At 35.6% G+C, this 15,097-nt stretch overlaps 3 protein-coding genes and 2 non-coding genes across 5 annotated transcripts; 1 reads left to right on the forward strand and 4 right to left on the reverse strand.

Moving 5' to 3' along the window:
* Positions 1 to 133: 133 nt before the first annotated feature.
* twk-32 (Fibronectin type-III domain-containing protein) lies at positions 134 to 4,070 on the forward strand (the record flags this gene model as incomplete). The annotated part of the gene is made up of 11 exons (NM_074015.3): positions 134 to 217; positions 976 to 1,106; positions 1,153 to 1,288; positions 1,336 to 1,405; positions 1,863 to 2,070; positions 2,128 to 2,363; positions 2,413 to 2,555; positions 2,602 to 2,716; positions 2,873 to 3,205; positions 3,250 to 3,460; positions 3,865 to 4,070. 11 exons carry the CDS (start codon positions 134 to 136, stop codon positions 4,040 to 4,042), a joined length of 1,845 nt encoding a protein of 614 aa, NP_506416.2. The 3' UTR covers positions 4,043 to 4,070.
* Positions 4,071 to 4,468: 398 nt separating this feature from the next.
* On the reverse strand, positions 4,469 to 7,774 carry swan-2 (WD_REPEATS_REGION domain-containing protein). The gene is made up of 7 exons (NM_074016.9): positions 7,627 to 7,774; positions 6,864 to 7,223; positions 6,458 to 6,802; positions 5,961 to 6,119; positions 5,627 to 5,914; positions 5,365 to 5,571; positions 4,469 to 5,157 (listed from the first exon to the last, which is right to left on the reverse strand). Exons 2-7 carry the CDS (start codon positions 7,215 to 7,217, stop codon positions 5,074 to 5,076), a joined length of 1,437 nt encoding a protein of 478 aa, NP_506417.1. The 5' UTR covers positions 7,218 to 7,223; positions 7,627 to 7,774; the 3' UTR covers positions 4,469 to 5,073.
* Positions 7,775 to 7,887: 113 nt separating this feature from the next.
* Positions 7,888 to 10,730, reverse strand: swan-1 (WD_REPEATS_REGION domain-containing protein). The gene is made up of 6 exons (NM_074017.8): positions 10,432 to 10,730; positions 9,767 to 9,973; positions 9,615 to 9,722; positions 9,430 to 9,565; positions 9,016 to 9,374; positions 7,888 to 8,334 (listed from the first exon to the last, which is right to left on the reverse strand). The coding sequence occupies exons 1-6, from the start codon at positions 10,702 to 10,704 to the stop codon at positions 8,251 to 8,253; spliced, it is 1,167 nt and encodes a 388-aa protein (NP_506418.1). The 5' UTR covers positions 10,705 to 10,730; the 3' UTR covers positions 7,888 to 8,250.
* A 3,151-nt stretch (positions 10,731 to 13,881) lies between these two features.
* On the reverse strand, positions 13,882 to 14,091 carry F55B12.15. The gene has a single exon (NR_069917.1). It is a non-coding gene; the product is annotated as an Unclassified non-coding RNA F55B12.15 (non-coding RNA).
* A 541-nt stretch (positions 14,092 to 14,632) lies between these two features.
* F55B12.12 lies at positions 14,633 to 14,814 on the reverse strand. Its single transcript, NR_069918.1, has one exon. It is a non-coding gene; the product is annotated as an Unclassified non-coding RNA F55B12.12 (non-coding RNA).
* Positions 14,815 to 15,097: the final 283 nt, after the last annotated feature.

Genomic DNA, 15,097 nt, shown 5'->3' on the forward strand with positions numbered 1-15,097 from the left:
TCTGTCTTTTCTTCTGTGTGTGTGTGTACTTTGTTATATTCTCCTATTCTGTTCTTCTGATCCTTACTGATCACCACGTCACAACACGAAAATCGCCACGTCACGAGCAAATCACGTGAGCCCACGTGATAACATGTGCGGCGGAGCACTGTTAAGCTCGGGGCTATGCCGATTTTCCGAGCTCACACCCGGGCAGTTTGGGTTGACCAAACAATTGGTAGGTTGAAGGATACAAGACGTTTTGACGTTGGAAGCTTCAGCCCTTCTCAGTTGAAGACTTTTTGAAAATTATTGGGCTTTCAGTTAACAAAAAGCTTCTTCTAGTTTAAAATCGAGTCTAAAACATTTCGAAACTGAGGTATTTGAGCAATTACAGTACTTACTTTTTATTTTGAAAGTTCTCTTCGATTTACTTTTAAGGAAATCCCTATTATAGATAAAAAATACAATAGGATTTTTTAACGAAATTTTTTACTTTGATCTACCATGGTGAGCTGAAAATAGAGGAGTCCATTTTGCCAGGTAGACCAAAAATAAATATTTTGAAAATTTTGCGATTGTGTTTTTCCGAAAACAGTTCCGAATAAGCTTTTTTCAATTTAAAATAAACGAAAAACCCAGTGAAGATAAAATGGAAATTTAACTGATAATATAACTACATTACTACCTCAAAAGCACACCATTTTTCCCATAAGAAATCGATTGTGCCAACCCTGAGATTGCATTTTTTGTGACCAAGTAGGAAATCACACAAAAAAGTTTAAAAATTCTCTCATAAAATCTCAGCCACCATGTTCGTTTTGAGACTTCTTTGTACAAACGAAGTGTTGGACAAATTTCAGAATATTTTGATCCAACTTCTGAAATTTTCCGAAACCAAAGAGAAAAGTGGAAATTGGCGTTGACCTCTGAAAATGGCGGTAAAATTAGCAACTGCAACTGATTGGCATCACACTACAACTCTAAAAATTGCAGGTGTTCCGTCTTGCTCTTCCACACATAACACTTTTAGTTGTTTCAATATTATATGCAGTATTTGGTGGTTGGATGTTAACACTTATCAAATATAGTCAACAAACTACACATCAAGCTATCATGTTTGATCAGTTAGTTACAAGAATATCTTCTACTATTTCATACATCTTGTTACAGAACACGACAAAATTTTGCAAAACGGCTCGCATTAATAGGGAATAAAGAAGAATTTGAAAGCATTGTTGACGAATTGGTTGAAAAAACTTATGATTTTTATACAATGGAAGATGGACATCGATGGCAGGAAGCTGCAGTGAGAATCAGATTTGAGAATGTTTTAGACTTTAAACTAATTTGCAGTTTAACGCGAATCCACTCACAAACTTCACATCAAACCTGTTCTTTGCTGCAACTACCTTGACTTCAATAGGTAAATTGCACATTTTAACCGACATAATCGAGTAGCTTGATTCATTAATTGGATTCTGAAAAGTTCTGTTTCTAAAAATCAATGTTTCTCTTTTCATACCTTTCCGTTGAACTTATTAATCTTACCTTCTTCAACACCAACATACGGTTCTGGCCAAAAAAATTATTTTTGGCTTTTTTCAATGAGAAGACTGTTGAAAAGAAAAACTCTACAAGCCTTTTTGAATATACAAACTAAACAATTTTCTAGAAATTTGACTTACTGTCAACTCTTTAAAAGTTTGTCAAAAAATTACTCACGATATGTCGGTCCATAATTGTGGTAAAACATTTGAGCATATTGAAGATGTTTTGCCAATAATGTAATTTTTGAGAATCCAAAAAGAATATATTTCTAGAAAGCTTTGTAATTTACAATCTAGGAAAATCATCTACGTATTCAATTTTAATTTTTTCAGGATATGGAATCGATGCTCCAGAATCCCTTATTGGACGTGTATTTTGTTTGGTTTACCTCTTTTTTGGAATCCCTCTTTACCTCATTACAATCGCTGATATGGCAAAATTTTGCACGGAACTGATGAATCGTACTTATACTGAAATAATCAAGTACAAATATCGAGTGAAACGGCGTTACAAGCGTTGGAAATCTGGACGAATTCGGAGGTTTTTTGTCTTGATTTTATAATTTTATTATCAAACATCTTCTAAATATTTTTGCAGAGAATCAATGAAAGTTGGCCAAGTCATTATTGCTGGTGGCGAGGATGAAGTTGCAGAATTCCTATGGACTCACTTGGAACATGCACAATTTGTTGAAGTTCCATTTTTATTAGTTATTGGAATTTTGTTACTTTATATCGGACTAAGTTCTTGGATTATTTCATGGGTTGAAAATTGGAATATGATGGATGGATTTTATTTTGTGATGATGAGTGTGCTGACGATTGGATTTGGAGGTATTAATAATGAAATTGATATGAAGCAATATTCCTATTTAATTCACAGATTTGGTTCCTCGAAATGAAATCTTCGCAGTTCCAATTCTCTTCATAATTCTTGCTGGACTAGTTTTGACAACGACATGTATAGATGTAGTTGGTGCATATTATATCGATAGACTTCACTTCTTCGGGAGAAGACTTGATGATGTAATACTTATTTTGTAGAATATACTAAAGAAATTTCAACTTTCAGGATCCATTATCCTGGTTGAAAGAGGTCCAGCAACGAAGGATAGAAGCAATGAAAAAAGAGGCAATGAGAAAGTTGTTTGAAACTGTAACAGCGCTTCATCACATTCGGTTGACTGGTAGGACCTTTAAAAAATATTGAGCGTGTTTTAAATTTTTTCTGAAAAATTTGGGAATTGTTGGAATAAGAACGTGAAATCAATAAAAACATTTAAGTCTCAATTTTTCTCCCTGTTTAAACAAACTTCTTAGCATCTAAAAATATCAATTTTCAGCATTCAAACAACTTACTCAAAACTACGATGAACATCTTAGAGGAAAAGCTCCTGATCCACCGAGACATCTTATTGCATCTCATGCCACGGCTGATTCAGTTATGCTCCGATGGAGTGCTCCAATTTATGTCGATGAGGGAAAACGTTATTGGTACACTATCACTTACAAACCACGAACACCTCAAAGACGGAATAATGTGGTTGCTGTTGATTTTATCAATAAGGATCGATATTTGGTTACTGGTTTGAAGTCTTTCACGTTGTACGAGTTCAGTGTTTACGTAACCACACGATACGGACAAAGTGTGCCTATCAAAGTACAAGAATATACAGGTAACACAAAGAAAACTAATTTGATATAAATCATAAAACTCCAGAACCCTGCACAGTTCCGCAATCAGTTCGAATAGATGCGATATCCGATGAAACGGCGACAATTTCATGGAGAGCTCCAAAAATGAATAATGGTCCAGAGTCCTACGTGATTCAGTTTGTACAAGAGCCTGCACCCCAGTTTGTTTACTGGTGCAAGTACAAAGTTGGATCATCTACGAGATTCACTTTGACAGACTTACATGCAGATACGAGGTAATCGTGAAGCTGAAACAAAATAATCTTTTTTTTTGGTAAAATTTTTTTTTAACCTAAGTAGCCTATATGTTGACACAGTTGACAGTATTGGCAAATTTTAACAACATGGAAAATCAGTTCTCAGACGGTGAACAGCTTGCTTCTGTTTAAAAAAATCCGGATTCTAATGTTCTAATAATTTTGAGCAAATGGCCAGAATAAGTTGAAAATGATGCTATAAATTTATCGAGTTGGCAAAAAAAAAGACCTGGTTTTAGAGGAACCTATTTAACCGAGCTTCTAGATGTTTCAGACACCTGTACATTTTTTAAAAATTCAAACAGAAATGAGCAACATTAAAAGTAAAAGAGAAAATGATTGAACATCTGAATTCATAAAAACCCAATATTTTTTAATTCCAGGTACATCATCTGCGTAACTGCCGAGCACAACCATGGTCTGGCGGCCATGTCAAAATCAATGAGATTCCGAACGAAAAAGTGGTGGGGTGATGAAGATAGCACCTGCTTGAGGATTCCTGGAACGAGTCATCGATTATCGATAGCATCTGCAATTAGTACATTGACTGCTTTAAGGTGACCTCAATATTTATATACTTCCATAGCCATGTTGACTTTTTATCGGGAAATTGAGCAGCCAGTTTTGAGAGGAATGGTTTTCTAAATTTCGAATAACGTTTTACTGAAAATATGTGCAAAGCTAGGTATAAAAATTGTAAGCATCATTTGGTAAGTTGGGAATTATTTTCTAGACTCTGTTTCTAGAGTTCTACTAATTTGTATAACTTGCAAAGAACATTTCCGTCTAGAAATTACAGATTAAAAATCCTTTATAGTTATTTTTAAAAATTCTCTCAGAACTGGCTCGAATTTCATCCCATTCCCATTTCACACTATAAACTGCCACAATGTCTCCAATTTTTCAAATAATTTTCGGGCAACTCATTTCGTTTTCTTTCTTAAAAAATGACTCTCATTGTGTTGTTTGCGGGTTTCTAGATTATATACTTGCATGAATATATTTATTGTATTTGAAATGATGAATTATAAAAATATGAAAGTGATTTTCGCGTGTATCATCATGTTTTATGAACAAGGAAATGACTAGGAAATATATAATTTATGACATTGAAAAAAGAAACAATGAATATATTAAAGAATAAGATGCGAATATTGCATACATAGAACCTATTTTTATTACCATTTTTGAGTTTGTTTGCGCAGAAAATTTTAATTTTTAATTGAGCAAATTGAGCAATGATTAGGATGACCCTAACAGTACCAAGGTTGAGAGAAGAACGGAGAACGAAAGATTTTGCGGGATTTTAACAGTCAAATTGATTTTGCGATGGTTTTTTAATGAGAAAAATTGACAAATGGATTTTTTTTGTTGCAGACAGTTTGAGAGATATACGCAGTTTTCAGTGAGAAACGAAAAGGCACTTCGGTGGTACTACTGAAATTAAAAATATGAATTATGAATGGAGATATCGGGGAGTTTTTCTCGCAGGGCGAAAAATAAAACAAGAGAGATAAAAACTGAATTTGGTCACTACGAATCGACAAAAATGATTAGATTTTGGATGGAGAGAGCGGGATGAATGAAGAAAGTTATACTCGAAGGATTTCAAGCTTATTGTCTGAACAAATTGATATCCAATCAGGGAATGATGATGACCAATGGATCTGGTTGACCTGGAAAATATAGGAATTTATTGAATTGTTGTGCTTTATTTTTTTTCTTATTCAAATGACAAACGGTCATTCAAGCGGAATAGTGATCATTGCGTGAAAAAGATGGTTGGGGTAGGTTTCATTGGAATAAATACTGAATTATCTACCGTTTTCATCCCACAAATGAAAGACCTGATTCAAAACTTGTTCAATTTAAAAACTGCTCACCTCTGCCTGAGCTCGATACGCCAAAATTGGATCATTAATTGGTTTGGGCATCTCGTGAACATCCCAGATTAATGCTTGATAGTCATCTCCAGCAGTACAAATGTGTGATCCAGAATGTGGAGCCCAAGATAGTCCGTTGATTGTTGCTTCATGATTCCGTAGCCGAGCAACTGGAGTACATGGGAGACGGAGATCAAGAATGAGCACCTACAAAACAATGTTTGCTTTTGAATTTCAAAATTTTAGAAAGAAATTCACTGACCTCTTTACTATCTTGCCCGAATGTTGCAATATAATTGTGATCATTTCTGTTCCATGCTAACCGAAGCAATGGTTGTCTCTGAGGATCTTCGTACATAATCGTCGAATGTTCAAGCCTTCGTAGATCAAAAAGCCTTAATGATCCATCTGCTCCAACGGATGCAAATATTTGAGCCGATCCTCTAGAGAATGAAATATCAAAAACTTCCTTGTCATGAGCAATCAGTTGTGTCCGAACTGTTCCATCAATAGCTGCCGTTGGACGAGTGGTTCCTATTGCTTGACCGGTCTAAATATGTTACACTTTAATCAGGACAAGTAGAAAAAGCAATTACCTCAAGCTGCCACACAGTACACGTCGTATCAATACTACTTGTTCCTATGAGATTCATGTCGAGCTCATTCCAATCAAAACTAGTCAACGGAGCACAATACTCGGCAGTTCGATTTGTGTTCAGCAGAGATTCAATGCACGCATTGTTGTCGGTACCAATCTAAAAAAAAAGTTAAGTTTTTGAAAGTAGGAGTGTACCAAAATTTTTAAATACTTCTTTCTGATAGTTTCTGATATTTTCTTAAGGCCTCTGACTTGGTTAACGTATCTAGTAGATGTTCGAAAAAGTGTTAAGTAGCAAGGAAAATTTTCAGTTTTTGGCACTCATAATTTTGGAAAATGACCAATGACCAAATAAAATTGTTTGACAATTTTGACAAATTTTTAATTTGAATTTAATTTCACAATGCAATACTGCTTACAGAGAATTGAGGCAAAACCTCTCTTGTTATTCAATTTAAAAAAGTTACTAGTCTAAAGTTTCCAATAAAAACTAACCCTCCACAGCCTCAAATAGTCTCCACTAGTAGCCAAAAGATCCGGAAACGTTCCCTTTTGATCGGGAATCCACATGATTTTCGTGGCTGGATACGGATGATCAAATGTGCTCCGATGTACAAGTTCACCGGCTTCTTCGTCCAACTGCACTATATGAATTTTGTTCGAGTACTCTTCGATAAAACTTGAAACCGCCAGCCGAAACTTCCTTGAAGGATCTGTAGCTGCGCTCCAGCCATGGGAGAATAATGTGAATGGAGCATTGTAGGCGTAGATCTCCTTCCTTCGAGGATCACCCCGTACACTGCTTCTTCGTAGATCTGATGTACTGGCGTTTCCATAATTCTTAAATTAGTGAAAATTTTCATCAAAATTTTGAATTTAAATTTAATAAACTTTCACTTACATCATAAATATCTATCGGTGCAACAGAATGCATCGTAGACGTTGAAGCTCCTAAATCGGCTGGCATTTGTCTGAACTGTTGTGATGGTTGTGATTGTGATGATGGTTGTCGTGTTGATGCAGCTATTGACGTTGACGATGCTGATCCATAAAGTTCTGATGGGATTTGATTGAACGGATCCATTCTTTGTACTGCAGATGTTTGACCTGTTGACGCGTTTGGATGACCCATGTTACTGTGATTGGAACTTGAAGCAGAAGGATTTGTGTATGATGGATAGTTGTTCGAATGATGGTGCATCAAATGAGACGATGACGTAGATGATGATGGTGCTGCTTGGGATTGATCAATCATTCGAGACTAAATGAGAAATTTTTTTTTAATTGGGATATCTCTTGATTATTTCAGGCAAAGTTTTAATGGTTCTTAAATGAAATTTTGAACAAAAAATTGTAGAGAAAGTAGGTATTTCAAGAGATATTATATGTATTATTGAAACTAAAACTTGAACTGTTCATAAGAAACAATTTTCTATCAAAAAGTTTGAAAAAACTAGTCGATTAATTCTGAAACAATAAGCAACATTGCTGTCAAGAAATTAGGTTCATATGGCAAACACATGTTTTCAGTCAGTCACGCGGAAACGGTCGGGTGGTCAATATAAAGGTTCATCACATTTCGCAACGTAGGCACAGATGAAAAATGACGTCAATTTTGATGTACATAATTTTTCATCAATACTTTCGCTAAAATGAAAACTCACATTAGCAGACTGTGTCGTCGTCGCGGATGACGATGTGGGTGCCGCTGGCGCGGGCGGAGCTCTCGGTACAAACCGAAAGTCTTCGGCGGTCTGCAGCTGAGACGACCGCTGCGGCTTCACGTTCGGCTGCTGTGTCGGAAGAATTTTCCTGTGAAAAACCAGAAATTAAAGAAATACCAAAGTGAAAATCCATTTTGAAAAGTATAAAAGCCGGAGGAATTTACCGGAGTATTTCAGTTAAAAATAAATATTTTAAAAAAATACAATTTCTGAAATTTTTTTTGAAACCACCTTAAAAAATTTTCGGGTTTCCTGTAACCTTATCACAATGGAAAATGGAAAAAAATAGGATATAAAACAATAATTTTCGGGTGGATAAAACAATTGTGTGTTGGCGTGAGAAAATTGAGGTTTGAAAGAGATCGTGAATCATCATACTGATGCTTTGGAATTAATTCAAATAAGTTGTTCACAACAAAGGCGGAGAAAGTGACTTGAAATCAGAGCAATTGACAAAAAATTATAATTTAAAAACATAAAAACATAACAGGAAATGGAAAATAACGTTAATTGAGAAATGTGAGAAATTTTTGTTAGTTCTCAAACAGAACGCACATCCTCTGCTCAAACTCGAAGAATCTCAAGAGTTTTGTTGAAGCAAATTGCAATCCAGTTACTGTGTACAGGACCCCAATGAATTTGATTGACCTGGAAATTGTATAGTAATGAAAGTTTTGAAACTGGAAATCTCCAACAAAATTTAGGTGACAATTCATAGTTTATGTTTTCTAAGAAACTACGTGCAACAGCTGAACGTAGTATGAAACTTCGATGTTTATGATTCCGGAAAAGCAGGTGGAAAAAAATTCACCCCGAAAACGGAGCCAAGCTAAGTTCGGCATAGAAGAAAAAACTTGGATGTAATTGTTAACTGTTTCAGCAAATGTAATGTAAACATGGTAGAATAAAAACAATCCGCTTCGAAAAACAGTTTTTAAACTCTCAGATCTCAAATATTCCAGTTTTCAAAGTGGCTCATTACTTGCAATTTTTAAGACTGCACCTCTGAGTCCCACTAGTGACATTGTAGAAAATTATGTAAAATTCTAAGAAATATAAGAAAATTTGATGCAAAAAATTAACAAAAAGGGACGCACCTTTTTTACCTTTTTATTCAATTTTCAGGTAAAATGTTCAATGAATGAATGAGATTTTTATAATTAAATTCAAATAACTGCGTGTAAATGTTTTTTTTTTGTAATCGTTAGTGTCAACTTTTGAAAGTTCTCTTTCAGCATTCGTTTTAATTTTCAGGTATATATATTTTTTAATCTCACTACTTTTTGATCTTGATCGGATAAGATTTTAAGTTCAAATTCAAATGCTCACCTCTCCACCAGCCGAATAAGCCAGAATCGGATCATCAACGGGTCTTGGAACCTGCTGCAGATCCCAAATCAGAGCTTGTGAATCGTCTCCAGCAGTACAAATGTGATGTGGACTGTGTGGGGCCCATGCAATTCCGTTCACTGGTCCAGTGTGATTACGGAGTCGACAGAGAATGTTGCATGGCATACGAATGTCAAGAATTTGAACTTCTTGACTGTTCTCGGCAAATAAAGCCATGAAATAAGGTTCTTGTTTGTTCCATGACAGTCTTTGAAGCTTCTCCTTGTTTGGATCTTCATAGACAATTGTCGAGTGGTTTAAATGTCGAAGATCAAACATTCGGGCACTTCCGTCAGCTCCTGGAAACTCGTAATGTTTATAAAAAGATGCAAATACTAGCTAGACAAGACTCACCAACAGTTGCAAAATGATCACGACCGCCATTGATTTTAGCAAATTCGATATCGTGAACAGGCTTGTCATGAGCAATCAGTTGTGTTTTGAGTGTGAATGGAGCTGTCGGCTTGGTCTGCCCAATTGCGCAACCAACCTGAATATTTGTAAACATTTCACTAAATCTTATCAAAATTATAACTCACCTCAACATCATAAATTGTGCAAGTCGTATCTACACTGGAAACTCCAATATACCTCGGCTCCAGCTCGTTCCAGTCGAAACTTGTCAAAGCTGATCCATATTGTGAGTTCTGAAAATTCCATTGAACACTAAAAATTTACAGGTTTAACGTACAGTATTATTGATCATAACTGCGTCTGGATGAACTTTTCCATCAACTACTCGCCAGAGGCGAAGGCAATCTGATGTTGTGGCAATGAGATCAGGGTAAACGTTGTCTGGATCCGGAATAAAACCGACTGCATTGGCTGGGAACTCCATTGGAAAGCTCGCCGTCTCGACAAGCTCGCCAGTTTCGTCTTTTAGTTGTACAATTGATACCTGAAAACGTTTTAATTGGAACTGTTATGTTTCAAAATACATATAAATTTCGTTTTTTTTTTTTTTAACTTTTACATTGGAGTACAGTCTATAGGGTTTTCAATTCAAAATATTCGAAATGTTTTAATATACATACTGAAATACCGCAAAAGGAAAGACAAAAATTATGTTTAAAACCTGAACAGTTCAATTTCGATTTGTTCCGATTTCCAGTTTTTCTAAATTGTGTCTTTGAACTATAGTAAAACTCGACTCAAAAATATAACTCAACTCAAAAATAAGAACGATCGCTGTTTAATCTTGCAGTTCTTATTTTGTAGACAACTTAAACAGTAGATTAGAATTTGCAAAAACCCGTTTTTTAGAATTGCGTTTTTTGTGGTATTTCAGTAAATGGGACCTTATTGACTATGGCCAACATTACCACTCACACGTTTTCAAATTTTTCAAAAACTCACCTTGTTTGCGGCACATGGGTTAACGGACACGTCGGATACTGTTCCCACAGCAAGTCGAAATTTGATATCATTTTTGTTGCTCCATGCCGATGCATACAACTGTTGATCAGACGTGAATTTATAGATCTCACAACGTCGATCACGTCCTCCGATCACAATTTCGTTCTGTCTTCCGATCCCTTGCGGAGCTAATGGTCCTGGTGGAGCTGGTTGTTGTGCGACTTGTTGCATAACATGAGCTTCTCCGTTCACTGCGTGACCATTGGTAGCCATTGCAGGTGATAAGGGTTCACAAGTTTCTGCAAGATAAAACACTGCGTGAGGGGATTATTAGAATAATTGGAAACTAGTAAGCGAACGAGGGAAAGAGCGAAAAAAAAGTGAGAGTAGTAGTTTTCAAATCGAATTCGACAAAACAGAAAGGTTCCAGGGAAAAGACGATCACAGAGAATACGGTAAATCAATAGACGCAGGGAACACGAGAACGAGAAAAATAAAATTGAAAAGTAGAAGGACACAGGAAGAAAATGAGGGAAAAAGAGAGAAAGAGAGGGAAGAACGCACTTTGTTACACTAAATCGAAAACGAATGGAATGGAGGTGGTGGTGGAATGTTGAAGATGAAAAGAAGGCAGTAGAGAGCAGGAGAGCAGCTCAAATGAGACAGGTGAAGTTGAAAAGGGATTCGATTATTTCAACAAGGCAGGGGGGGGGGGGGGTAGATCAAGTTGTTTCTAGGTCATTTTGATGTGATATGACATTATAAATCAGAAAAGAAATGCTAATCAGGTAGTTGTAAAGCTTGAACGATTGCCATGTTTTTTAAAGCACACTACCAAAAACATAAAAGTAAACGACAAACAGATTCAATTAAGTATAAGAAAATTGAGTCCAAAACACCGAGATATGGGCAATTCCTATATTGGGATTTCAGTCTATTCCAGATTAATGCCGACACTTTTAATTTAAATTTGGACAGCCTAATCATAGAGATCGAAAATTTAATTTAAGCGAAAAAATAGAAAGAAACAATTTTAGAGGAGTAAAATTGATCACATACTATAGTTTTGTTTATTGCATTCTGAATTTTTGACAAACATTGGATATTCAAAACTGACTTGATTTGAACTTTTTTGGAGGTAACGCTGATTGGAAAATGAGCTGAAAAAATGTAGCAAGTTTTGGACAAAAATTGTAATTTTCGAAGTTGTCAAGAGGACCAAAATTCAACTTTTGCATAAAAAAAAAGAAGAAAAACTGGAAGTTAGTTCTGAGAAAATTTTTGTTCGGACAATTTTTTTTCCAATTTAACATTATAAAAATGGAATTATTTTGCAAACTTTTCCAAATTTCGAACATTTTCCGAATCTATTTCCAATTTGGAAAAAAACAATGAAAGTTCGAACAAGAACAGAAGAAAATTATCCAAAAGATCACATTGAAAAGTTTGCAAAAAATAGTTAGTGGTCAACTGGGAATACCCGCATTAGTTCACTAATGAGCAACAATGGAATTAGGGAATTAGGAGGAATGTAAAGAGACAGAAACAGTGCGTTGCAGATTGTAACCAATCGATAGTATGCAAATAGTGTAAACTGTGCAGTGTTCGTCTATTCACCGAAGGGGGCCACCGACTAGCTGCACTGGACGAGGTAGTAGGTAGAAATAGGAGAGTTACACAGAGAGTTAGAGACCATTGCGTGAGTGCGTGTGTGAGTGAGTGAGAGAGTGAGTGAGCGAAGCAAAATGAAAAAAGAAGAAACGAAAAGATTCTCTGCGTTACGTGCCGTCTGTCCATCTCGTTTTGCAGAAATGGAGACGCAGAGGTCGGCTAGACGGACATGCAATGCGGCTAGCGGATACGTTGACCCCGAATACTCGGTTGCAGGTGGAAGAGAAAAAATGAAATTACAAGGAGCACATGACGCCAGAAACGGTGCATTATGATGCAAGTTTTCCGGATCTGGATGATCGTAGAATACGTTCCAGTTGACTTTAAAAACACTGAAGCTCCGTGAGAGTTATGTAAAACTGCCCTACAATCTACCTTGATAATTTAGAAGTATTAACTGTAAAGACTGGAACAAGCCATTCAAAAAGAAATCTGATCTGACTGAGCCTGAAATTGTTTAGAAAATCCTGCACATTTTGAATATTTGTTCAGGAGCACCTACGAATCAACGGTTTTATTAGAATTTCAGTAATTTTTAATAACAGTTTTAAAAGCAACTCGTTACTAACAAAACAAGGTTCTTATGTTGTTAGTTTTAAAACTTGTCTCTTTCATTATGTTCATTTTGATAATTCAATTGTATCATGGGCAGCATTAAACTGGCGCAACTCAAGAACTTTTTTGAAAAGCTTCACCGAAAAAAATTTCCGTTAGAATTTTTCAAAATTTCAGCTAAAAAAATTAGGCAAGTTGCAAAAAAGTTTTTGAGTGTTTGATTAACTAAAAATAGTTTGGTAAATTTCAGTACTAAAAAATATTAATTTGAAAAAAAACTTACTTAGATACTCAGATACTTAGACGATCCGTTCTTCAGGAATTTGTGGTATTCCTGCGGATCACAGCAAGCCATTCTTTTTTTAGAAATATTAAATATTAAAAAACGAGATTGATCGGTTATTTCAAAAAATTTAACCAGATAGTCTAGCCGTGCTCGTTTTCATGATTTCAGTCAGAGGGCGATAACACAATGTGTGTTAGCCTAATTTTCAAACAGCTATCAATAAATGAAATTTGTTCCAAACAAAAGACTAGGATCAACAAAATACCATAATTGAGGATATTATTAAAATGTGAAACGATAAGAAGGGATCTTTTCTGTTTGTTTTCTGGGTGGTACATTTTGCTTGGGAACAAAACGTTTGCACTCGGCAACTTTACAAGTACCGCGACACTTTTTTCTTGTGATGAAAGTCAACTGTTAATGAAAAATTTTGCAGTTCAACTTTCTAGGAATACTTTAATTCAGGAAAAGTCGGAGTAGCTGATTTTAGATTCTATGTTGTATTTTTGGATATATTTGAGCTGAAAGGGTTTCCCATGAACATGGCAAATATAAAAAAAACAAAGTTTTTAAAAACTATATTTAGCGTTTCGACAGTACTACATATGCAAAGATGTATTAAAAACCGAGTGAATGCGCTTTTTGAATAAAAAGGATGTCACTTCTAAGCCAAATGCAACTTTTGAATAGAGAAGGCTTTTCTCATATGGTTTCACTATAATGGCAACTTTTCTCTATGGAACTTTTTTTTCAGAAAACGGCTCAATTTATGTTCTGTTGGAAACTCGTCTGAAAAAATGTAAAAACTTCAAATTATGAGTTTAAAAAAAGTATGCTTATCAATAGAGCTTCCTTTGGAGAGATACCATCATCTGTATTCTCTCCTTCAAGTTTCAAATTTCAAAAATCTTAATTCGAAATTCCCTTTGAAATGTATGCAAACATCTTCAAACTTCCGGAACACCATCGCTCTCTCATCACTTGACACCCTCTTTCAATTCACTAAAGTCTCAAGTGGTAACCGCCCTCTGGTATCAAAGCGATCCTAACGAGCCATCCTATATCGGTGGTCCTCCGTCACAATTAGGCGTAACCAATGATAATTGAGAAAAAGAGTGTGGAAGAGATGGAGACGAAGACAGCTCAGCCACTTAGACGGTAATCAACAAGTGTTTGGAACACAATGAATTGAAAAAGAGGAGGAGAATCGAGAATTGTATTGAAATTCTTTTGAGCAGATTCATTCAGGTTTAAAATCATTTTAATTGACACATTTAAGTAAATTTTGTCACATTTTATAGTTGAAACAACTTTTTGGTTTAATTTAAAAGATTAACACTCATTATCAGTTTTTTTTTCAATTTCTAGGTTTGTGGATTACACTTTCAGAGACAACACGAATAAACCTGACAGTATCAAATAGAGGATAACCAATTGACATGTAGTCAGACGTTCTCATTTGCACTGCTTTCTGACTGATGGAATCCAAGTTTGTTAAAAAGGACTCTGACGTTGCATTGGTTTTTAAGGAGTACTGTAGGTTCTACTTATCAAAAAATTGAGAAGCAGCAATTTGAAATTACTGGATTTTTTCAAGCGCACTTATTTTCGCCGTTACAAACATGTTTTGAGCCGTGTGGAGACCTACTACCGTAGAGATATTGTAAAACCCTGCATTATCAGAAATGAACGGTATTCCTCTACAAAATCTAAATAAAAAAGAATGTTCTTCACATTTCCCCATATTCATTAAGAATTGCTTCACTTTCCACTTGCTCCACTTTACCATTGGTCCTTCTCGATTTCAAAATGTCAACTAAACATATGCAACATATGTGCCAAAAGTGCCTCTTTCCGCCCAGATCTCCAGAATTCGTTTCCCACCTTCCAAAAAACTATCGCATCCTCCTTTTCTCTTAATCTTCAAATGTTCAGGAGCCAGTTTGAGGAGCTCTTTGCATCTTTTTCACTTTTGATTGGTGAGCACTTTGTGTGAAGGATCTCTTTACTGTGGGAACCACCCGAGACGCATCATTGGGGTGGATAACACTGATAACACTTCTCTTTTGTTTTTTGTTGTATGAGCTTTCGAGTTCTTGATATAGTTTGATCGGTTCACTTTCAACTTCCAAAGGTTACTGTAGCTCTTGCTTC

The sequence above is a fragment of the Caenorhabditis elegans genome, chromosome V (genome assembly GCF_000002985.6).
Source record: "Caenorhabditis elegans chromosome V".
Taxonomy (NCBI): domain Eukaryota; kingdom Metazoa; phylum Nematoda; class Chromadorea; order Rhabditida; family Rhabditidae; genus Caenorhabditis; species Caenorhabditis elegans.

Bases quoted from the DNA above. Each gene is read 5' to 3' on its own strand.
- swan-2 (NM_074016.9), bottom strand. From the start codon at position 7,217: ATGATTGATCAATCCCAAGCAGCACCATCATCATCTACGTCATCGTCT. The intron at 6,120-6,457 runs GTTAGTTTTTAT...CTTTTTTTTTAG, and splicing joins ACTATTTGAGGCTGTGGAGG to ATTGGTACCGACAACAATGC. The intron at 5,158-5,364 runs GTGAGCAGTTTT...TATATTTTCCAG, and splicing joins CGTATCGAGCTCAGGCAGAG to GTCAACCAGATCCATTGGTC.
- swan-1 (NM_074017.8), bottom strand. From the start codon at position 10,704: ATGGCTACCAATGGTCACGCAGTGAACGGAGAAGCTCATGTTATGCAA. The intron at 9,566-9,614 runs GTGAGTTATAAT...ACAAATATTCAG, and splicing joins GCACAATTTATGATGTTGAG to GTTGGTTGCGCAATTGGGCA. The intron at 9,375-9,429 runs GTGAGTCTTGTC...ACGAGTTTCCAG, and splicing joins TGATCATTTTGCAACTGTTG to GAGCTGACGGAAGTGCCCGA.